The sequence below is a fragment of the Sycon ciliatum genome, chromosome 6 (genome assembly GCF_964019385.1).
Source record: "Sycon ciliatum chromosome 6, ocSycCili1.1, whole genome shotgun sequence".
Classification (NCBI taxonomy): Eukaryota; Metazoa; Porifera; class Calcarea; order Leucosolenida; family Sycettidae; genus Sycon; species Sycon ciliatum.
Window position 1 is genome coordinate 24,959,320 of NC_088648.1, and position 25,201 is coordinate 24,984,520.

At 49.3% G+C, this 25,201-nt stretch overlaps 1 protein-coding gene across 1 annotated transcript; it reads right to left on the reverse strand.

The window, feature by feature from the left end:
- Nucleotides 1-2,752: 2,752 nt before the first annotated feature.
- LOC135819764 (mucin-19-like) lies at nucleotides 2,753-23,792 on the reverse strand. The gene is made up of 13 exons (XM_065333027.1): nucleotides 23,718-23,792; nucleotides 23,332-23,403; nucleotides 21,411-21,482; nucleotides 20,241-20,315; nucleotides 19,544-19,686; nucleotides 18,581-18,697; nucleotides 17,379-17,540; nucleotides 12,993-13,493; nucleotides 9,623-9,823; nucleotides 7,603-7,899; nucleotides 6,982-7,311; nucleotides 6,343-6,481; nucleotides 2,753-5,982 (listed from the first exon to the last, which is right to left on the reverse strand). The coding sequence occupies exons 1-13, from the start codon at nucleotides 23,762-23,764 to the stop codon at nucleotides 3,978-3,980; spliced, it is 4,161 nt and encodes a 1,386-aa protein (XP_065189099.1). The 5' UTR covers nucleotides 23,765-23,792; the 3' UTR covers nucleotides 2,753-3,977.
- Between the last annotated feature and the right edge of the window lie 1,409 nt (nucleotides 23,793-25,201).

Below are 25,201 nucleotides of genomic sequence, written 5' to 3' on the forward strand. Positions count from 1 at the left end.
GAGATCGAATCAGCACCTTGGCTTGGAACCGTCGCGGTGTGACTGTCGGAAGTAACACGTTAGTTACATGTACATGTACATGTACATGTACATCCTAACAATGGTATTGGTAGTCCACAATAGTGTAATAATTATTTCAAATTCATTAGAAGATACACGGTCTTGTAGAAGGTGCACTGTCTTGTGCCATCATTTCTGAGAAAGAGTATCATCCCCAGATAGGCGTTAGCCTTTGGGTAATCCCTGTATATCTAATACAGATTCAACAAGGATCGTAATGTGAAGAAGAGGTTGGTGCGACTTGTTGCGGCAGTGCAGAGCTAAACTGCCAGGAAACTCCCCCGATGAGTATCCATTTACTTTTGGAGAATCCTTCAAATAAAGTCTAAAGGGCTCGCAACCTGCTGAGTGGCAGCGCTGTGTGCTAGTGTGGCCGTGCGGTCGTCTGCACAGGAGAATAGACTCATAACGTGACTCATAATGATTATCGTGGATGACATCCGGTTATAGATGTCTTGAACGTATCCAGAACACACGAACTGTAACGAGCGGCGGCACCCTGCTGAGCGCTGTGTGTGTGTGTGCACGTGATGTCTGGTGACCTTCTGAGCGTCATAGGAATACCAAAACACGAAACTCACGTCGGTTAGTCCGAGAAGAGTACACCGAGGGACATGACCGTGACCGTGACTGTGGTATTTTGAGGTGCCTTCTGAGGAGAACTAGTCTCTTCTGTCTCTGTATGTGTGTGTCACTGTGTGGTGGTGGTGCGTGCGCGCGTGTGTGTGTGTTTGTGCGCGTCTCTCCCCCCCCCCCCTCTCTCTCTCTCGCTCTTCTGTTCTCTTCTCTCTCTCTCTCAATAAATTCTACAACTACTACAACAACTACTACTACTCTCTCTCCCTTTCCTTCGAGCTCTCAAATGACGGTGCACAGCCCCTACAGGTAGGGGAATGAGTACATTATTTTGCAACCTTTGAGTATTAGCATTAATTTTGCCTTTGCAAGTGTAACTAACTTTGAAGCTCTACTATAACCGTGTGATCCTTAGAAAATGTAACTTGGAAGCTGCGCTGTGGCCTTGTGCAAGTGTAACTTTTGAAGCTCCTTCGCAGCATTGTGATCTTTAGCAAATGCGTCAGAGAAAGGTGAAGAAACATCCACTGGCTGTCACTAACACCTGCTGCATATTGGCAGCAAGAATCGACAACTTGAAACCACCTACCAATCGCCAAGCCTGCCATTGGGCGGCACAATGGGGTGGCAAGCATGAGAACCTGGCAGTGGTTATGTAGTGTCACGTCCCCAGGCTATCCCACAAGCTTGTGGCGACATGATACGTGTGACAGGATGTCTCGCGCGTTTCGTCTGCTCACATGTAATACACTCTGAAGATTTCTAAAATACACTCGTTTCGGGAGTCTGATTTTGATGCATTAAGGAGATGTAAAATGCATATTTTGTTCACCCGACCTCGTTGCGATCAGGAGCCGAGTTGAAACAGCTGGCAGTACGGAGATTGCGTCGTGTCAAGAGTTACTCAACCTGTTACTCAATCTGTGGCGGTCACTCAACCTGCGGACAGAAGTAACAGTTGGTGCCGGGGTTGTTCATAGCCAGCACTGAATCGATTGCTGGCTACCGTATTGAGAGTGAGACATGCTTGGGCAAGTAGTTCGAAGATTCGTTCGAACCCTCTATTTCTAGTCAAATGGTTGACACAATGCCATCACAATGCCATCACTATGCCATCACAATGCCATCACAATGCCATCACAATGCCATCACAATGCCATCACAATGCCATCACAATGCCATCACTATGCCTTCACAATGCCATCACTATGCCATCACAATGCCATCACAATGCCATCACTATGCCTTCACAATGCCATCACAATGCCATCACAATGCCATCACAATGCCATCACAATGCCATCACAATGCCATCACTATGCCATCACTATGCCATCACAATGCCATCACTATGCCATCACTATGCCATCACAATGCCATCACAATGCCATCACTATGCCATCACAATGCCATCACTATGCCATCACAATGGCATCACTATGCCATCACTATGCCATCACAATGCCATCACTATGCCATCACAATGCCATCACAATGCCATCACTATGCCAACACAATGCCAACACAATGCCATCACTATGCCATCACAATGCCATCACACTGCCATCACACTGCCATCACACTGCCATCACAATGCCATCACAATGGCATCACAATGCCATCACAATGGCATCACAATGCCATCACACTGCCATCACTATGCCTGCCTGCTCATACAGCATGTACATAACACAGTACTGTACATGTATTCTCAAACCGGTGGCGACAAAATCATGATAATGGCCTTCCTCTTCAGTCACTTCTGCAATTGTCTGCTTCCTCTGTCCTCTTTACCGCATGGTTTTACTGCATTATGGCGTGCTTTGTCTGCGTAGACGCCGAGACATTTAAGGCCGGCAGAGCAACCTGGCCCCGCCACCACTTCTCGCACATATTCGGGAATAATTATAGTGAACTTTCGTATAAAAAAATGCAGTCGCGTACTCCTTAGCAGAGAGTAGTAGATTGCTACTCCCTGCTCCTTAGCAAGTGTATCTTCTTGTTTTTTCTTTCTTTCTTTCTGTTGCTATTGCGTTCTATTTCCACGCCGCACAGAATGCTCGGCGCTCATTTCCGAAGTCCCGAGTCTGTTCGGCACGTTCAGATTTGAGGACAGTTTACCACCGCTGACAATGTCACATACACACAAGTGCACACAATAGAAAAATAATAGTTAGGATGATGATAAAAGGCCGCACACTGTACCGATATGGGTAGTACTATTATTAGACTATACCTACTGGGGTAGAAAGTAGGGGTACCACCGGTACATGCTGCTGCAAGAGGTCTCACCTTGGGGTAAAAATCTTAGGCAGGGTGGGGAAGGGGGTACTTATAGAAGCAGCTCAAGTAAAAAAATCGCCCAGAAAGGGGTATACAAATTTACCCAGAAAGGGGTATAAAAATTTACCGAGAAAGGGGTATAAAAATTTACCCAGAAAGGGGTATAAATATTTACCCAGAAATGGAGGCAACATTGCTGGAAAGCTGGGCACATTGTGAATGGCTAGCGCGGAGGCTGCATTGCATAAATTATTATTAGTAGAAATAGCACGGTGCAGAGCTGGAATTCGGCGGACGGGAGTGAGAGACGTGTGAAGCAGGATCCGTGAGACGATGGTGTTGTCACTTGTTATGACGTAGTGCCAGCATCAGGCAAGACCATTATGAGGTAATGCCATTATTAGGTAAGATCATTATGAGGTAATGCCATTATTAGGTAAGATCATTATGAGGTAATGCCATTATTAGGTAAGATCATTATGAGGTAATGCCATTCTGTGAATGACTGGGGTATAACGGTTAGTACAAGAAATAAGCATGGTGGAGCCGTTGGAAATAAGCAAGTGCGGGCGGCCAAGGGTGACCACAGTTTTCAGAAGTAAGCGCTGTGCTTGCTGGAAGCTGAAGTGAGGAATAGAAATTAAAAACAAGCTTGAGCTGCCCGAATCATTAAAACTACAAGGAGAGGCCAGGTTTCAAATGCCTCAGCCCGCATGCGCAGGGTAACACGGGAGCAATGGCGGAATCTAGAATGTGCACGATTCCCAGGAAGGTGGCAGAGGGGCATCAGTGAAAACTGGAGAGGGTCTGATGCATAAGTTGCGGCAAGACTCAGGGAGTACAACCGCGTCCCTCCGAGAGTGTTTGTAAATTGTAATTGCACTTGCGAACACCAGCCACAAGTCCAGTGGAGTCCATTCCTTTGCACCTATCATGCCAGAAGATTACTTGCGTCGGAATTCTTCCAGTATTCACAAATCATCGCACCAGGTAGTAACGTGTGTGCGCGGTGCAAAGTCAGAATCTTCCTGAGAACTTCTGTGACCGCGGAACTCCGTTCACAGCTTGCCATCGCTAAGGCCAGCGGTGGTCGTGGGCACACGGTCAGCACTCAGCTTGTCATACACACCGCTATCGGAGTGCGGATTATCAGCCCCCAGTTTGGTATAGCCGTTCTCTACAGCAGCGTTGGCTGGCATGCTAGGAGAGTCTGGGTTGGCATAGGCGCCGCGGCTGTCGGCACTGGCGTGGAACGTATGTGTCCGTAGGTCGTCGTAGCCCACATCATCGCCGGCCAGTTGGTTATTTTGGTACGGATACGGCGGAGAGTCGGTCACCAGCTCGGCGTACGCATCCTCGCAGATGGACACCCGCGTGGTGGGGGGTTCCCGGATTTCAGGATCGCATGGCGCGTACACCTGATAAGTTTGCTCCGCTTGAACGGCCAGTTCGTACGTGTCCGACGCAGGGGCGCTCGCCGACAAGAAGTGCACGGGGTCGAGACTATTGGACGGGCACGACGGAGGAGGTAGCGGTGGTGGCACTTTCTTCTCCGCCAGGCCAGCAGCAGCCGTGCACGAGTCAATGTCATCGTACATTGCGCCGTCGCCCTGTAGTTTCTCGGCAAGGAGCATCTGCTGGAACGCCTCCATGTCGGCGCCGGCGGGAATTTCTAGCGGGCAGCTGTCAGGGAGGTTTGCCGAGTTGTGAACATTAGTGAAGTCGGCAGTGCCGCTTGACTCCCGTTTCAGCGCGTTCTTTCCCATCGACGGCGCGTCCGAATCGGTGGAGACGCGGCCGTGGCGGCGGAAACTCCGGGAAATGCGCTTGACGATGGACTTTGTCGTCATCGTCGCTGTGGTGGTGCGCTCTTCGCCGTTGTCAGGGTCGACCACCTCGCTTGATCGGTGACCGCCATGGCTGGGGAGAAGCGAGCCGAAGTTGTGACCTCCGGTGACGCCCGAGTCCTCAGTCAGATCGCTGGGAGACAGCCACGCCGTGTTGCCGTGGGACGTGACTGATTCGCTCACCATGGTAACCTGCGACGAGCGTGTCATGCTGTTCCTGGCGTCCAAGCCATGACCACCACCACTTCCCGCACTGTGTATGCCGCTGGATTGGTCGTCGCTGCAGTCCGAGTCCAGCGCCAGGTCCATCTCCGAAATGGGCACTTTCCACTCGGCGTTCTTGCGGCGATTGCAGTTGGGTGACGCGTTTGACACACCTTGCGCATTGCAGGCCACGCTAAGTCTCCCCTCCAGGCAGGTGATGGACGGGTCGCACATGCTGGGCGAGTCCTGATTGGTGAAGAGCGGGGAGACATCCTGATAGCTGCGGCTAGTTGAGGCAGTGCGGCACTCGCAGCAAGCGGAGTTCAGCTTACAAATGTCGCAGACTCTGGCGTGATCGGCGACTTTGCCTCCGCCACCGACACTGCTACCCGTGCCGCTGTCCTCGGAGGAGCTCTTCGACGACACGCTGCGTCGCACGGGTATGCGCAGGGCAAACTTCTGCAGCAGGGCGGTCTTGCGACTGTCATCACCACCACCACCAGCGCCAGTGCCAGCGCTGTTCTGCTCGTGTTTGTGTTCGGCTCCGGGCGGCCGTCGTGGCCACTTTTCGGTGGTGGACGCGTCCTCGAACACCTCGTTCAGTTCGCCGTCCCTGGCCAGGTGTGCCCCGACCGTGACGGTGGACTGGCTGTCAACACTGTCGGATGACATGGCGCCGTAGGTCACATGACCACCGCTCACACCGTTCACCTTGGCCGCTAACCGCGATAGCAGGCTTGGCGTCGGGGAGACGGTCGTCACGTAGACAGGATCGCCGGAGGACAGGCGATTGGGGTCCTTCGACGACGACGACGATGATGTCACCGGCAACTGGCCGGCACACGGGGAGCCGGCGTAGAGCTGGGTGTAGTCCTCATTCGCGGGCATGTTCATCAGGCTGGCCGTGTTCGGGCAGATCTCTTTGGTGACGGTTGGCGCTCGACCTTTCTTCACCTGGCCAAGGCTGATTGATTTGCTCAGGCTCTTCATTCTCGGCTCTGAGTTTAATGACCTGCATAAACACACATACAGTAGAACTCTCATAGTACAAACTCTGATAGCACGTACCCGGAATTCCCCGAATAAAAGACACACTCGATTGTAAGTCGCACCCCCACTTTAACTTAAAGGGGAAGCTCACCCTAAAAATGGAAACGTCACAACCTGTAGCGAATAATGCACTGATTCCAATGGTGAAGGTCCGGGTTGATCGGAGCAGCCGTTCCCAAGCTATACCAGCCGGGTTTGGAGTGTTTTGGCCTGATATAGCATTGACAATTGCACAGACATGCTGGTCCAAATTGGGCAAGTGGGATTTGAAAGGGGCCATTGATAGTGTGCTTCTTTTTCTCGAATGGACTCAGCAACTTACGTTTGTGAGTCACATCTAGTACGCTGACTTGTGAGGAACTGACGCACTCCCAGCACTACACCTATGATTAGCAGTGCACCGGCAATGCCACTAACAATGCCCGCTACGCTGCTACTGTTCCCAGAAGCTTTACTTTGCTCTGCACAGGGAGAGAGAGAGAGAGAGAGAGAGACAGAGAGAGACAGAGTGAGGGAGATAGATAGATAGATAGTGAGAGAGAGAGAGAAAAGAGGGAAAGCAGAGAGCATGAATAGAAAGGGGCAATGCTGAAAAAAGCAAAATGAAGCAGAATGACAGGCACCGATATAGGAAGTACTCGTATTACCAACCCAAACAGAAATTGTGGAGCCCGGTCTTGATATTTCTGTCTGAAAGTCAATGGATCATTCTATGCGGGCATTGCCATGCGCATGCCAATACCCCATCCACTCACTCAGGATCGCAAACGATGCATGCTCCCACATTCAAAATATGTTTGCTCTCTCAGACTTACACTGCACAAACGTATGCACATACGCACACACGCACAAACACGCACACACGCATGCACACACACACATGCACACACACACACACGCACACGCAAGCATGGACGTATACAACAATATACACACAGTACAAACGCAGGCATGAGTGTACCTTCTTGGCAACCGATCAAGGGGTGAGGTGTTGCCCCACCTTGACACACACACCGAAAACCAGCAGCCTCGCTCCGATTAGCCGTGCTGAGATTGTGAGCGATGCAATTCTCTTTGGGCCCAGTGCAGTTATGCAAACCAGCTGCACACACGTCCACCGACTGTCCCACGCTGGAATCAGATGATTCGTTCCGACTGGGCGCTGTAGCAGTGGTAGATGAGTGTGGTTGATCGCCAAGGTCGGTTGGAGTACGACTCGTATTAGCCTGGGCTGTGGTTGATGGCAAGATTAGAGAGTCACGATCCTTGCCGGTGGTTGGGATTGCAGGGCCTGGAGTGATACACATCAAGGCATTCACACAGCACGCGCATGAGAAGCTGAGAACAGGCAGAGTCGACTAGTATAGCTGCATGCACAATACAAGCGTGCGTGCGAATACACACACACACACACACACACCCCCCCCCCCCCCCACACACACACACACAGACGGGAGCAGCTAGTCGACAAGCAGCACCACAAAAAGCAAGTCCAGTGTTTCGTCGCTGTCGGCGCATTATACTGGTAGCTAGAGACCAACACAAACATCCTGGCACACACACACACTACAACACCTCTCACCTGGACCGACCGCTTTTCCCGTGGAGCATCCAGTACTGACGTCGAAAGCACTACCGTCAGCGCAGACACACGTGTACCCGAGTACGGAGGTCGTGTCGGCCGAGCACAACTCAACGGGACACGGGCTAGTGGCGCACGGATCACCGCCGACCGGAAAACCGATGCCGTCCGCCGTCGTGCCAATGGGAGCGACACCTATGCTGCCCGGCGGCAAAGGTGCAGCCTGTGTTGGTGGCAAGGGTGCAGCCTGTGTGGCTGACACGGGAACAGCGGTGCTGCTGTTAGTACTGTTAGCGTCTGGCGCGGGGAATTGGGCAGCGGGGAACGCAAAGAGAAAGAGAGATTTAGCAAAAGGCGGTCAGCACCCAAGCAAGCAGGTATGATCAATCGGCTGACAACATTACTGTACTACCGAAGTACTGTAAAAGCAGAAATTTTCGGTGGTGTAATATTTTCGGTATTCTCCAAAATCGGCGGTTCGGCGGAGGGAAATGTGTACTAGTACTATACCGACATTTTCGGTGTGTTATTTTCGGTGAAAATTTCGGCACCGAAGTTACCGAAAATAAAACACCACCGAAAATTTCTGCTTTTACAGTATAAGCTGCATTTTGAACACTCACACTGCACCCCAAAAAGTCCGTGCGGCTTATACTACAACAACAAATGAATGGTGATATAATAATTATATAATTATTAGAGAGGCTCCGCACAACGTAATTACCGTTTTATCTCTAATATAAGCACGGTCCTTTATTTTTTTCAATGTACCTCCGCCCCGTGCTATTAATGGAGACGTTACTTTATTGGAGACTGTTCCATTATTATTTCAACCTCATTTCAGAGCGGCATGTTGCCATGCCAAATTCATGTCAGAAACACACATTTCAGGGGTTTTTCGCCGGTACAGATAACGAATTTACACCGTGTGCTTATAATGGAGACTGAGCACTTTATTTTTTGAATGCCGCCCAAGGTGTTGGAGACGTGCTATTATTGGAGACTGTGCTTATATTAGAGATAATACGGTACGTTGGTAAAACGTATTTGATCTACGGAAAGTCTTACGTAAACTGCATGCGGATCTGTGTTCCGCCATACGGAGTTTTCAAATCACGTAGCCGCCCTTGGCAACTCCGAACGCGGCAGTGTACGACCAGTTCGACCTGGCGAGAGAGTCATAAAGTTTTACCCCAATCCACTTACGGAGCACCTACGTTATCAGAGCCCTATCTACGTACTCTCTGTAGACAGCTTTCCGAGAGTGGAGTGGAAACTCGCGAATTCACGGGTTTTTCCCGGCCACTAACGTAAAGTTGCTCAAATTTTCGCAGTGCGGAACCTCTCTAAGGGTAGGTGTCTGTATTTGGTGACGCGATAGCTAGGTGCGGCTTTTAGTCCAGAAGATAAATTGCTCGTCCTAATTGATGTCTGCAGGTGAACAGGCAGCCCGATGAATAACTAACTCAGGTGCAGCAGCAGCAACTGATCAGTATTGACGATATCTTTGGACCTGGCAACATTTGATCCTACCTACCCCCCCCCCCCCCCCCCTCTCTCTCTCTCTCTCTTTCCCAGTGCCTTCTCCAGGGCTGAGTCAGTGATCCGGTAGGAGTACAAGGACCCATTTGGAGAAAGAAATCCGGGTCACTTCCAACCCGATTGGTAGTACACGGGAACATGTTGAGTTGAGGGCTAATTTTGTACCTCAAGGCGCTACACTCTGACAGGCTGCAGGCACGCACAGGCAGAGTGCACAGTATGCATTGTTCACACGCCGAGAGTCAGGGAGTCGTAAAACGATATTCACGACTCCCTGACGTACATGCAGTAGCCGTACTTGAACGCGCCCGGCTCTGACCCGCCTCTGATCCGCCTCTGACCCGGCTCTGACCGGGTTGCAATGGTTGTGCCAGGCAAAGCAGAACTGTCACGGAGACTCCTCCGGCTCAGGCCAAGGACTGTGGAGAATCCAAAAATAATATAAATACAACTACAGACACAAGTACCATGTACTCACCCTGGCCACACTCCGGATCATCTTGATGTGCGATGCCTGCGACGCAAACGCATTTAACTCCGCTCGTCGAGGCTGGGTCGACGACGCACTGTCTATGGGGTGGACAGCTGTCTTGAGAGGGACTGCATGGCTGACTGTAAGATGGCTGTCCGGCATCGGGATTCGGTATTACGGGACTAATAGATGAGGGGCCAGCTATATCTGCAAACACACGCATTCACACACACACGCACACACACACACGCGCACACACGCACACACACACACACACACACACACACACACATAGAGACACACAGACATAGAGACACCGAGACGCACACAGAGAGGAGAGAGATAGAGTGATAGATAGATAGAGAGAGAGAGAGAGAGAGAGAGAGAGAGAGAGAGAGAGAGAGAGAGAGAGAGAGAGAGAAAGAGAGAGAGAGAGAGAGAGAGAGGCGAGAGAGAGAGAGAAAGAGAGAGAGAGAGAGAGAGAGAGAGAGAGAGAGAGAGAGAGAGAGAGAGAGAGAGAGAGAGAGGAGAGAGAGACACACACACACACATACACACACAGACATACACACACACAGAACAAAAGAACGGCCCAGGTTGCAACACGAGTCCAATCTACATGCCTTCCCACCGCTTTAGCAGCTGCAACTGCGCCTTGATCCTTGAGAGTGGTGGCGTTCCTATGGATGCAAAAACTCGGTTTAAAGGGGAAGGTAAGGCAAAAATTAAAATTTCACCAGTTGTAGTCTTCGGGGTGTTGAGTCGAATGGTCGTGGTCCGAGGAAGCTGAGACGCTCCCTTCCTACTTGAATCCCAATCGAACTCGCGCACTTCCACCGAAACTGGGTGACTGCGCCCTACTAGATGGGGATTTGTATGCAAAATGTCACTAAAAGCGCCATTTCGTTCTTATAAAAGCACGGATGACCGCGATTGGCCCATATGTTGTAGTCTTTTGGACGCTGAGTCGACTGGTTTTGGTCCGAAAAGGCTGCGATGCAGCGTTCCTCCTTTATTCCCAATCGAACATGGTTGAACAAGCGGCCACGTGCTCCTGCGTACGCCAGTCACCTGGTCACCGTGCCTTCAGGGTACAACTTACTAGCCTGTTTGACCTTTTTTGGGTGCAGTCCTGTCACTCGAGTTGAACCTTGGTGTGAAAATTGTCGCCTGCTGGCGTGGTGACCAGGTGATTTGGGCACCCAGGAGCACGTGACCGCTTCTTCAACCATGTTCGATTGGGAATAAAGGAGGAACGCTGCATCGCAGCCTTTTCGGACCAAAACCAGTCGACTCAGCGTCCAAAAGACAACAACATATGGGCCAATCGCGGTCATCCGTGCTTTTATAAGAACGAAATGGCGCTTTTAGTGACATTTTGCATACAAATCCCCATCTAGTAGGGCGCAGTCACCCAGTTTCGGTGGAAGTGCGCGAGTTCGATTGGGATTCAAGTAGGAAGGGAGCGTCTCAGCTTCCTCGGACCACGACCATTCGACTCAGCACCCCGAAGACTACAACTGGTGAAATTTTAATTTTTGCCTTAACTTCCCCTTTAACCAAGTCTCAAAGGAAACAGTGAATTTTTTTCTTTTCCAACTGAAAATATTCTTGCAAATACTACTACTTATCCGCCCTCGCTTATATGTGTGTCTATAGATAGTCATGAGTGCGCAGCTGATACTATTTTAGTATTTGCTGTAAAGCGACAAACTTTCGCGACACGCAAATTTAGCGTTTTCATAAATCGGGCTGGTTCACGATGAGAGACTTTTGGGATTATATCTCTTCAGTCGGATCTTGTACTGTCTACAATCAATGTACGGAGAGGTTTGCGGCGATTTATATTCGCGAATGTGTGATGGTCGCGAAAATAGCGAAATTTAATCTCTAGCAAAAGCTTCTCACGTTACAGTACAGCCGTTTAACCCTTTATTATTATTTTTTCTTCTAGTCTACATCTCTGAGGGTGTGTTTGGTTGGTACGATCTGGAACAAGATCGAGCAGCTGGTGCACGTGGAGCAGCCTCATGTCAACCAACCGGTACTCCAGAAACAGAGCACATTTTTGTGAAAAGTGTGCATTCTTCGAAATGTGTATGGGTCACCATGGTCACTTTGTACGGTACAACGAGTTCAACCCATAAGCGTGTTCACGTGATTTGGAACCAAAATCGATGTTCCCGCCAGGTTTCACTGTGAAAAAGTGAAACTGGTCGGTATGAAATGCGAGAAAAGCGCCAGCAAATCAACTGCAGGGCGTTGTGAGCATCAACAGTGGACTCGTTACCGCATGTTTGGCCACTTCTTCTCGCTACTGACTAGCAAGTTGGAACTGAACATTGAGACGGGTTTACTGTTCAGAATATAGGCGTGCAGCTGGTTCACCTACAGTGCACGGCCGGATATGCGTAGGATGGCTGGTGCATGTCATCCATGGTCATTTTGTGCATGCCGAACCTAGGTGGATATGTTTCATGGTCGGGGGGGGGGGGGGGGGGGGGTTGATGTGCCCCCGTGCCGCATGCGGGTTATGCGCCTGAGAATACAACTGACTTCTAGATCACTAGTGAGGCCTGACTGGATATGGCAAAGGTACTGAGGTCTGCCTGGATATGGCAAAGGTACTGAGGCCTGCCTGGATATGGCAAAGGTGCTGAGGCCTGACTGGATATGGCAAAGGTAGTGAGATCTGACTGGATATGGCAAAGGTACTGAGGCCTGACTGGAAGTGGCAAAGGTACTGAGGCCTGACTGGATATGGCAAAGGTACTGAGGTCTGACTGGATATGGCAAAGGTAGTGAGGCCTGACTGGAAGTGGCAAAGGTACTGAGGCCTGACTGGATATGGCAAAGGTAGTGAGGCCTGACTGGATATGGCAAAGGTAGTGAGGCCTGACTGGAAGTGGCAAAGGTACTGAGGCCTGACTGGAAGTGGCAAAGGTACTGAGGCCTGACTGGAAGTGGCAAAGGTAGTGAGGCCTGACTGGATATGGCAAAGGTACTGAGGCCTGACTGGATATGGCAAAGGTACTGAGGCCTGCCTGGATATGGCAAAGGTGCTGAGGCCTGACTGGATATGGCAAAGGTAGTGAGGCCTGCCTGGATATGGCAAAGGTACTGAGGTCTGACTGGATATGGCAAAGGTAGTGAGGCCTGACTGGATATGGCAAAGGTACTGAGGCTTGACTGGATATGGCAAAGGTGCTGAGGCCTGACTGGATATGGCAAAGGTGCTGAGGCCTGACTGGAAGTGGCAAAGGTACTGAGGCCTGACTGGAAGTGGCAAAGGTGCTAGAGTAGTCAGCATTAGGTGCTGGGAGTTGCAGATAGCACTAGCACTGTCGCCTTCACAACACGTCTAGAAGTGGCTTACCTTGACTGCTGCTGTTGCTGCTGCTGCTGCTGCTGTTGCAGCCATGTACCCTATCAGCTACTATGCCACCAAGACAAACGCAGATATACGAATAAGTTGAAAACGAGCTGTTACTGCTGCTATTACTGCTGCTGCTGCTGGATGATTGAGCACTGCTGCTGCTTCTGGCAGCACTGCCCGCACCAATGCTTCGTACACTTCTGCCAGTAGCGCCGCTGGCTCCCACGACGCCACCTAATCCACCGCTGGCTTGGCCATGTTGCCCCTGATCGGTGTCCGACACGGATGAAGACTCCCCACCTTTGCTGCTGCTTCCACCGCTGCTTGCGGGACGGGTGGTGGGGTCGGAACTACTGGTGGACGGGCTGGCACTCGTGCTGGTGCCGGGGCTGCTGAAAACGCCCTGGCATCTGCTGTTCCCGGGGCATACGGCCTGCGCATGTCGGCAGGGGTCGTGCGGCGGGAATACTTCCGCCGTGTGTATGGCGTTGATCACATTAGCTGCAACAGAACAACAACAACAGGGCAGAGAGCAGTAGAGAGGCAACTATTGAAAGTGATGCCAATCTGTGTTTCTGCTGCAGGGTGCCACTTCAACACTACCACATTCGGTCATGTAACTTGCACATTTACAACTCACACATGGCAAGTTAAGTTAAAAACGTACAAAGCCCCCCCCCCCCCCCCATCCTCCTTTCTTCATAATTCTGCTCACTTGTTTTTTTATCCACTAGAAGCAATGTGTATGTTTCAAACTTTTTAGGCTTCTCAAAGATGTCTCCTGGTTTTGAGCTGATAAAACAAGGTGTTTGGGAAATTTAGACGCCCGTGTTTCACAGGTTTTCCTGATAAACCATGGTATTTGGGCAGGGGCGTCGTCGGAAGGCATTTTGGTTTGATACGGTCAGCCACCTCAAGTACAGTTTACTTGCGGGGAGGGGTGGGTGAGGGGTGGCTGAGCAGAAATAACGTTACTTCGAAAAATCAGAGCGCAAACCAGTGCTCTTGATTGATTTACGGCGTACCCGGGGCAAAGAGTGGTTCGGTCAATACCGTTGTGACCATACGGTGTCCGACGCCCCTGTTGGCCGGCTAGGTGCCCGTGGTTCGCTGATTTCGTGTACACATAGCACTGGATGATATTATTTGAAGTCTGGCAGAGTTTCTACACTCGACTACCGGGGGTTGGAGAGTACCATCAAAAGCCCATACACAACTCCTGCACAGGCTCGCTTGTTAAGATTCAAAACATGACAGCTAAAATCTCTAAGGGGCTGTCCGTAAGTATCGAACTTTTTTTTCACCAAACGAATTATTTTAGTTTAGACCCAGCCCCTCCCTCCCTCCCCCTCAGAACGTACAAAATGTTGGCATGCATGCACAACAGAAGTCGCAAATGTGCCACTGCTCCTACGGCCATGTACATCTACACACACTGTATAAATGTTTTCTGAAACGAAATAATTGGCCAACCCCATCCCACCCGACAACGAAATTATTTCGTTTTGTGAAAAAAGTTCGATATCTATGGATGACCCCTAAATCCGTACCTGGATACTCATTTAGGAATGGTTCTAGTCAGATTTATTAAGGAGGCTCCGAACAGTTGCGCAGCGCAGTGTAAAAAGGGCACCTCCGAAATCTGTTTTTTGCCGCGAGATTCAAAAAATGTTGTGTTCCATGCGGAAACATGCTGTTGTTCAGAAAGAAGTTTATTGATTTCTCTGTGCTCGCAGTTGTTCCAGGACGTAGTTCTACTCGTTGCAGGTTTCTGTAGCCGTGGCTGTTTCTACGCTGGAAAGAATCACTGGCCATGGCTAATGCAAAACAAAGGCAGTTCCTACGCTGCTTGATTTTTTTGTGAAAACTTTGTTGAAGCGGTACGATGTGGCCACGAAGAACAAATATATTACTGACGAAGAAGGGTGAGAAAAGCAGGCTGAAGTCAGTGAAGACATCGATGTCGAACGTAGTGATACTAGTACTGGTACTGGAATTTAGCATGGACTACCTGTGGAGCGTGAAGTGGCTGCCCACTCGCTGGTAAGTGGACCCACTTGCAGCTCCAGTCGCACGAGTACCGTTTGAAACTTTCTGTGGATCCTAGAGTATCCTGAGCTCAGTGGACGACGCATCTCAGAGCTGCTGAACTTGGGCTACTGTCCCTGTAGGAATGAGGTTCGTGTCAACCACTGTACTGCACTGATGGTGTAAGGAAAACGCTGGCCAGAAGCTTGTGTTCTGAACCAGGGACGAACTTCTAAATCTTTCTTTTGTAGAAATAGGGATGCCACAACTAAGATGTGCACACTCAGGTGTGTATTGGGTAAATGCCTGTGGTTGATTATTTTGAATCCTTTCCTATGCGCAAGTACATGCGTTTGTGTGTGTGTGTGTGTACGCGCGCGCATGCGCGCACGTGTGTATGTGTGTGTGCAAGCTGTTGAAAGGTGTAATCCGAGCACAAGTTGCTATGTCTAACGTTGTTTGTTCGCTATCCTCGCTTCAGCGTTGGGCAGGTGTATGAGTGTGTGTGTACGCACGTGTGTGTGTGTGTGCGCGCGTGCTCGTGCCCGCATGTGTGGGTTCGCACGCAATATTGATCTGGGTTATGCACATGTCCCCACGAGTGCACTGTGTGCATGTGCATGCAAATGTCTGTGTACATGTATGTGTGTATGCACGTGCATGTGTGCGCGCGGGTGCAAAGCTACATGTAGGTGTGGAAGGGGGGAGGGGAAGGGGCTCACGGTGCTGGTTCTGTATGCCTCTCCTCTCTGGTGTCCGCAAGGACAGTGTGGTAATGGCTTTACAGTACAGGAGTTGCATGTGAATGCGCATTTGTGAACCGTATTTGAGACACAAAAAGAATTGCCGAGAGAGCATGACAGTACACTGCATGTAATTGTATATCGTATGTGTGCACGCCAGCGTGTGTAGATGCATATTGCCCTTCATGCGATGTTTTTCTGGAGTCTCCTGCTATCAACGCAAGTGACAACCAGCAAATGCATGCCCAGTGCAGTGGCTGGTCTTCATGCTTTTATATATACCAAGTCCTACTATGGACTAGTAGTGTTACAATGACGCGTGCACGAGAGTGCGTGCATGTGGGTGGGTATTTATGTGCGTGCGCACGCGCGTGAGTGTTCAGTGTGCCTTATTTTGAATGCCTGCTTTCACATTATTCATGTGCCAGTTTCATTGTCGAGGTTGTTATGAAACCTCGCTGCCTTACATGTACATGTACACTACTCGTATAACAATGTGCTAGGACTGAAGGCTACATGACATACATGTAATGATACATGTACCTTTCCAAGCACAGACTGTCTGGTATGTCCAAAGGAGGTTGCAGCATGAAAATAACTTCTTCTAAAATAATATTACCATACTACCATGTCATTGGTAGTGATATTTAGTCCAGAAGGCAAGAATGGTCAGATTTTCTAAAAATGCTATTTTCAGAATTGGCCTAAAAATACCATATTTCGATACCTATATTGTTTGGTAGGGGCCTAAAGTGCCTGGTGACACCATCAAAATGGTCCATTATCGGTTTCCTTGGGGCTCAAGGATCACAGAAAGCCACAAAAATCAATATGTCCATGGACAAAATGTTGCAGGCTGAACCATTTCACAATTCAGCACCCGATGGAAATTTCGGTTCCCGTAATTTCGAAAACGTGGCTCGCCAAGGGCAAAACCAAGCCACAGTCTATCTTGTGTAGCCAAAATACCTCCAAATGTGGTTCTTAAACATATGATGAAGAAAATGCTTAGTATCCTCTTTCCAGGAGGCTTCTTTGGGTCAAAAACCAATTTTTTTTACCATTTTTTGGCCGAAAATCAAGAAATTGTACACTCACTAAATACACCAGAATACCTCTTATATGCCTGGTGACCCTACCTAAAAACTATACCAAATTGAAGAAGAGACATCACTCCACCATTCTATGCATAAAAAACAGGGTGTCCATGGACCTTTTATTTTTACTTCTTTAGGTGGGAGCCTCCTTAAAAGTGAAATTTTTCCAGAAGGTGCTGCGAGCTGACCTGTTGATCACACTGAGCTCATTATAATAACATGTCTTACAGTACGGTCGTGGACATGGAAATCCGGTCGCATGTCTAGCGGCCCCGGGGCGTTGGCCATGCAGCCGTGAGTAAGCGGTACACACATGCATTTATGCGCTGCAGCGCTCTGGTCGCATCGGAACAACATGAATGTGCACTGCGCACGCAGCGTTCTGTGTGGGCTGAGGGCACCGGCCCCGGTCATTCGACTGGATTTCCATGTCCATGACGGTAGATGTAGTCCCGCAGTGTGCACACAGTAGATAGATAGTCTTCCTAACGGCAACATGACACCAGCTCCATACTTACGCATGCAGCCCGTCTGGTTGTGCAGCATGCCTCCAAAGCCGCAGACGCTGGCCACGTGACCATCGCGCATCGTCCCGTTGACGGACACCGAACACGACGTCACGACGGCATTGCCGTAGCCAGCCGTGCGCACCGCTCCATCAGAGGTGTACGAGCAGTTGTCTGATGAGCAGAGGAAGACAACGAGCGACCAGAACGTAAACAATTGTCCAAACAGAGACCAAAATTATGAATCCGGAGAATGCAGAAAAAAGAGGTGAGTGAGGTGCTCTGTACCGGCCGCCTTGTGTGGGCTACCCGGTTCACTACCATGGCTTACTGTCAGGGGCCATCCGTAATTATCGATATTTTTCACGAAGAGAAAAAAAACTGTTGTTCATGGGTGGGTGGGTTGCGCAGAGTTTCGTTATGAAAAATATTGATAGCTGAAACATCAGTCCATTCTAGCTGTCAAGTCAATAGCTAAACTTTTTCGTTTCGTGAAAATTATCGATAATTCCGGATGGCCCCTAAGTCAATTATACTTGTAGATAAAGTGGTGATCAGCACCATTCCGCCCTGTGCAGATTTTTCATCAACCCGCACACCATAACTGTGCTCTGCAGCCGACCTCGACACGTCGCCACAGCACACCACCAGCAAAACGTCACATCTGCTGGCACTGAATTCCCTCATACAGCTGTTTCGAGTATAAAACTCTCGCCAGTGATGAAGGTAGATATTGTGGAATGGCTAAGATAGTGAAAACCGCCCTGTTTGTACAGAAAGGTGTACACATTTGTATGTGAAGGGAAAGCTGGTCACCAAACTCTACATGATACCTGAAACCTGGCAGGTCCGCGACACCGAAATTTCAATGCACCTAAAATGACTTGTTCTACAGTATCAAACTCAGATGGTAAGCCAAGGAAAAAATTGTAACATGGAAAAATGTGCTGGTTTAATTGGTGGACTCGATCGCATAACTTGTGCTCACATTTTTCCATGTTACCATTTGTATACAGCATTGTTGAATGTTTTTACCCTGAGGATGAGTCATGCCCGAAAATTTGGTGAATTCAATTATTTATTTATTTTTGAAGTGACGTGTGCAGCGAAGAGACTGTATTTGGAAAGTTCGAGTTGAAGTGCCCTAATGTATGAGTGGCTGCAGTGGAGTCTGAGTGTGCTCTGAGTGTGCTTGGAAAACCGATCTACAGTACCTTGAGCTAGTGACGGGGGAATGCACACCGCTGAACACCGTGTTGTCTGGCAGTGCGTCCTAGGGGAACTGCAGGATGAACACGTCGGTGGTGTGGGGGGTGTCAGGCCAGACAGGTCTGGAGACGGACACACAAACAGAAAACGCATTGGCAACATATGCAGACGGACAAACACACATAAGCACGCACACGTTCAAACATATGGATACGCACGCACATGCATGCAGACAGATTTGCGCCTGGGGATGTTTGAATACTGTAAAAGCCATATTATATATAACGAAGCGCTAATTCTAACGAGTTAACGAGGAGAAATCTGTCGTTAAAATAGAAATCGTTATACAGAAATCGATACATATACTGTTCTATTGAGCGTTGAGAATGCGTGAGAATCGTTACCTTTGGTACACGTAAGCCAGTCAATTTTGGGAAATCGTTATACATGCGCCTCGTTAGAATAATGGCTTTTACAGTAGACGCAGGTCATTTGTACGCCGGCGAGTGTTTCCCATTGGAAAGATTTCCTCAACTCTGCGGGTTTCCAGAATAACAGTGCGATCACATGACAATGCGATCACATGACAATGCGATCACATGACAATGCGATCACATGACAATGCAATCACATGACAATGAGATCACATTACAATGAGATCACATGACAATGTGGTCACAATCACATGGGGCGAGCTCCGAGTCATTCACGCAACACATGTAGATCCATCTGCATCTGCGCCTTTGATCCCAGAGGGTGGTGGCGTTCCCACGGCAGATGCGGAAAACTCGGCTTCCAGCCGAGTCTCACGCGAACCGTGAAATTTTTTTTAATTTTTTTTATGTAGATCCATTGCACATTCGCAAATAGGCTGTATGCATGTCCTTTCTCATGTTAACACTGCTCAATGTCACTGCACATATGGACAGTTGTTATTGTCAAATGCACACACACACCCACACACTCACTTTGTATATACTGCAGTAGAGACGTGCCGGGGATGTTGTGGCACATGGTGGCGTTACGAAGACCACCGGTGGACGTGTCCACTGCCGAGCCCTGCACGGTGCACAGCGAAGCGTCACACTCTATCCTGTTACCAGTCAACGACCTAGCGGGGCGAGAAACAAGCATAACACGAGAGAGAGAGAGAGAGAGAGAGAGAGAGAGAGAGAGAGAGAGAGAGAGAGAGAGAGAGAGAGAGAGAGAGAGAGAGAGAGAGAGAGAGAGAGAGAGAGGGAGAGGGAGAGGGAGAGGGAGAGAGAGAGAGCGAGAGAGAGAAGAGTGAACGGATCACACGCAAATCAAAACGGAAACAGGCGGCTGCTACCATCCATATCCTGCAATGGGGGGTATGCATCAATCCCCCCCCCCCCCCCCACCCCCCATTAGGCTTTGCTCGGCAAGTCCACTACAACCGTCCACACTGTGATACCAACTCTGCATAAAAGATCACGAAATTTGTAAAGTTACACACACATATTTGTACTAGAACGCGTTGCCCCGCAAAAAGGCGACAGCCATCTCTGATGCATACCTGCAACTGCACAGCACAACGCTGGAGAGAAGAGCGCCATGACAATGACACAGATACCATGGAGCTTCAAAGTTCCCAAAAAACGAAATGCCAGTGTTGCAAATTATTAATGAGCAAAGTACACCTACCAGTCAGCATCATAAAAGAAAAGTGGCTGCAGAAAGCTGATCGGAAGCGCCTCAATTTGGTTCATTGTTGCAGAGCTGGAAGAAAGAACGGTCAAACCACAGGCAGAGAAGAATCAAGTGAACGCCATCTCGCCGTCACTCTCACACAGCCATGCAGACACTGGCACAGACAACACACTGCTCTCTGCTCTTTGCACCTTTTGACCTTTGACGCCCCATCTCCAGTGGAGATGATAGGCACACACACACACACACACACACTACTACTACTACTACTATTGACAGCTGCCAGAAATGGCCACGCCGCTCCCCAAAGGGAGGTACTGTCAGAGAGGTTAGGGGGGAGGAAGGCAATGCTCCAAGTGGCGTTCCAGATCTTGCCGCCTCCGGAACCGTCGGTTGTGGCAAACTTGGCAGTGAAACTTGAATTGTTGGCGTTCAGCCACAGTAGGGCGCTTTGGACAGGTTCCACAACGGTGACGCTTGAGACCCGCAGCCGATTTAAATGAACGCTGACAGTTGGTGCAAGTTACACCAGGAACAACAAGAGGAGCAGGGGCAGGGGCCGGCGGCTGGTCGACATCGCCTAGCCGACACTTATGTACCGCAAAGCCTCCTCTGCTACGTAGCCATCGGTTGCATGTACACACACACACACACACACACACACACACGCACGCACACGCACACACCCGGCAGCTAGCATGGTGATCAGGCCCGCGCTAGAACTCCAAGAGAGCTTCTCAACAGCACAGATGCACAGCATTCAGGGACAAACAGGAGAACGTGGAAGTGCTGAAAAACGAAAAGTTTTCGCTCGGGAGTTGGTTTTAGGAGTTTCGTTTTGAAAATATCTATTATAATGCAGATGGAGAGTGCAGAAATGATGCTGGGTGCCAAAGATTGAAATAAATTTTCTGTTGAAGTTTCTTTTCCCACATGTATGTGTGTGTATGTGGGTGGGTGGGTGGGGGCTGAAAGATACTAAAACGGTTTTTTTGTTGTTGAAAAATCCAAAACCAAAAAAACAATCGGTAACCCTGAACGGCCCGTTACACGTTAAATTTTATGAAACCTCACTCCAACATTCCAATAACGGCCTCTTCACTGCGAATCAAATCAAAGTGTGCGGCACCAAATTTTCGGACCAGTTCATCTTAGTACACTCACAAATAGGTGAGGCGGGGCCAACTGAAGAGAAGGTTTGGAGCCAGCACACTAATGTGGTTGCGGTCCAGCTTGCTGTGTGGAGACAACAGTGGCAGCACACACACACACACACACACACACACACACACACACACACACACACACACACACACACACACACACACACACACACACACACACACACACACACACACACACACACACACACACACACACACACACACACACACACACACACACACACACACACACACACACACACACACACACACACACACACACACACACACACACACACACACACACACACACACACACACACACACACACACACACACACACACACACACACACACACACACACACACACACACACACACACACACACACACACACACACACACACACACACACACACACACACACACACACACACACACACACACACACACACACACACACACACACACACACACACACACACACACACACACACACACACACACACACACACACACACACACACACACACACACACACACACACACACACACACACACACACACACACACAAAGGTGACAACACGAGAGAAGAAGAGACAACAAAAAAAGCTCAACACAATGAAAATTTTACTGTCAGTGTGGTGTACACTAAAAGCTGTCTAAAACTTAAAAGGCGACCACTCGGGGAGCCTAGAAATCTGGTCCGCGGGTGCAGGTGGTGGACTTCGTCTCCAGGGTTATTTGACCGGAAATACCGGTAACATGCCTTGGTCCTGGTTGTAGTGGTCCTCTTGGACAGGTGGTTGCATTCACAGGTTTTACTGCACGGCGAAACCTGCCTCGACCATGCATGAACTCCTCAAGATCTGGTCCTAGTGTACAGGTGGTCCTCATGTACAGGTGGTCCCCGTGTACAGGTGGTCCCCGTGTACAGGTGGTCTCCGTGTACAGGTGGTCCCCGTGTACAGGTGGTCCCCGTGTACAGGTGGTCTCCGTGTACAGGTGGTCCCCGTGTACAGGTGGTCTCCATGTACAGGTGGTCTCCGTGTACAGGGGGTTCCCCCAATCCAGGGTCATGTTTGTGGAAGTGATAGCATCAGGTCATGGACTCTATGGCCTTCTAGGACAGGTGGTCGCCGTATCAGAGTGGTCGCAGTGGCATGTGTTACAGTACAGCCATTGTACCTACATGGTTGTACAACTCTAGACCTTTGAGGCAAGGTGCTGTACATCCCAGGTCTAATGCAATGCATTTCGTGTAATTTTAGAACTTTCTTGATACTGTAAGGCACTGTGCTGTTGCCTATTCTGCGGGTGCATCACATTGACCCCGCGCGTTCCTAACTCATCATTCCCTTTACACGGGCTATTATTCAAGAGGGGCTTCTAATCGAGTGAGTAACGTATTTCCAGCGGTCAGTGTATCTAGTAACAGGACCGCCGAAAGCAGTTTCAATTGGTCCGGTCATAGCACAGTCTTCATACTTTGTGTAAAATACGGCGGGGACATATTATACCCTCTTCAGCAGTAAGCATGCGTTGGTAGCTACAAGAGTTGGTCCGGTGTTGACCTAACCAACCGCACCGGTTCCGGCGGGCCTGAGTACTGTAAAGCGAGAAACTTTCGCTAGAGATTAAATTTCGCTATTTTCGCGACCACCACACACTAGCGAATATAATTCGCTGCGAGCCTCTCCGTACATTGCAGACAGTACCACCTTCCGGCTGAAGAGATAGAATCGCAAAGGTGAACAAACCCAATTTATGAAAACGCTATTTTCTTGCGTGCCGCGAAAGTGTGTCGCTCTACAGTACTGATCTTAGCATCATCTATAGAGACAGTTGTACCAGGTAGAATCCTGCAACAGTCACCGGAATGGTGTATTTCAAGCTTTTCATCAGAATAATTATTACGTACAGCGTAGTTAAATTGGAAAGGACTGCCAGAGAACTGATACCGACTATCTCGATGTGATTGTCAGACAAATCCCTGTAAAACAAAGAAACACACATACGCACATGAATTCACACACACGCACACACACACGCACACACACACGCGGGGAAGCATGTGTGAAAGTGGAGAAGTAGTAAAGAAGGACAAGAAAACCGGGCACAGATGGGAAGGCAGGAGACACAGCTGAGAAGACACCAAGAAGGCATGAGGTCCAACAGAAAGTAACTGATAAATGCGCATGCACATACACACACACACAACAAATATGGCAGCTCGCACTGGAATTGCACAACTGAACAGATCGTAACCAATGGTGGATAACCGCTGGCACACCAACTCGCACTTACAGCTCCCGGAGGCTGTTGGTGAAGATAGAAAAGTAGGATGGATGCATTGGCAAGTTCCGTATCCGGTTGAATCTTAGTGAGCTGCAACAGCAACAAAACACACGTGTGAAATGAGTTTAAAGGGCGATTCACAATACAACTTCCTGCGACGCGACACGCGATTTGCGACAGTTGCGACAAGAAACTGCCTGTCGCGAGCTGTCGCAAGCTGTCGCAAGGCACCAGTCGCAGAAGTTGAAGAAAGATCAACGTTTGCGACATGCGACACGCGACATACACAAATGGAGTACAGTTTCGACCCTGGGTGCACGTGCATAGTACTACTTGTGCATGATGATGTCGCAAACATGAAGAATATTGTGAACCGTGTGTCGCTGTCGCAGCTCGTCGCATGTCGCGTCGCAAGTCGCATGTCGCGTCGCAAGAAGTTGTATTGTGAATCGGCCTTAACACAGTGCAGGTTGGATAAACATGCCATGCCAGTCGAAGTTATGAGAGGTTGGGTTTTCCGGCCGATTTCTGTCTCCACGGTGTAAACTCTTATACCGGCAATCACCAAACATGACATCACTGGTGCAACAGCCAACGGAAAAACAAACAAACAAAAACAAAAAACAAAACAAAACAATGGTTAGGGGCCATCCGTAAAAATAGATGTTTATTTAGAAACGAAAACTAGTCGTTTAGGGGGAGGGGGTTGAGCGCCTGTTCGTTTCTCGAAAAATATCGATGCACAGTTTGTATGTGTGGGCACGTCCAGAAAAGAAAAGAAAAATTGTCGATACTATGTATCGTTTGTATGTGTTCGTTGCTGAGGGAGGGGGGAGGGGTTGAAGAGAAACGACTAGTTTTCGTTTCTAAATCATAAAAAAATATCACGGTTGGGTTGAGACTCAGTCTGACTGAGTGCCCATCACCCGTAGGAACACCACCACCCAGCAAAGATCTAAGGCTCAAGCTGCTGCATAATACTGCAACGGCACGTGCATGTTCTTACAGCCTGCGGATGAGTGATGGATTTGACAAAAGTGATGGATTTGACAAACCCTTGAAGAGCTCTTTTGGTAGCGAAGGTAGATCGCTCTGCTCAATATATCTGAAAGGGGAAGATGAGAGCATAACCAACACACACACACACACGCACGCACGCACGCACACGCACACACACACATATATACACACATACACACACACTCACACACACACACACACATAGGGTAGATGTAAAGCTGTGTTCACAACTGGCGCGTGGGCGCGGTATGCTTGTGGTTCATGCGTGCCCAGACGAGTGCTCAGCCTTTCATAAAAAACAGCAATCCTAGTCGTATTTAGCGCGTGCTACACTTTCGAGTACTAATTTTTGACCCCGCCGGTCAGAGTGACTGGCATGTACGCTGGTACGCGCCTGATACGCGCTGAAAATTCCAACATGTTGGAATTTCCATTTCGGCGCGTTTCCGTACGCATGGTGCCCCAAAAGCCAG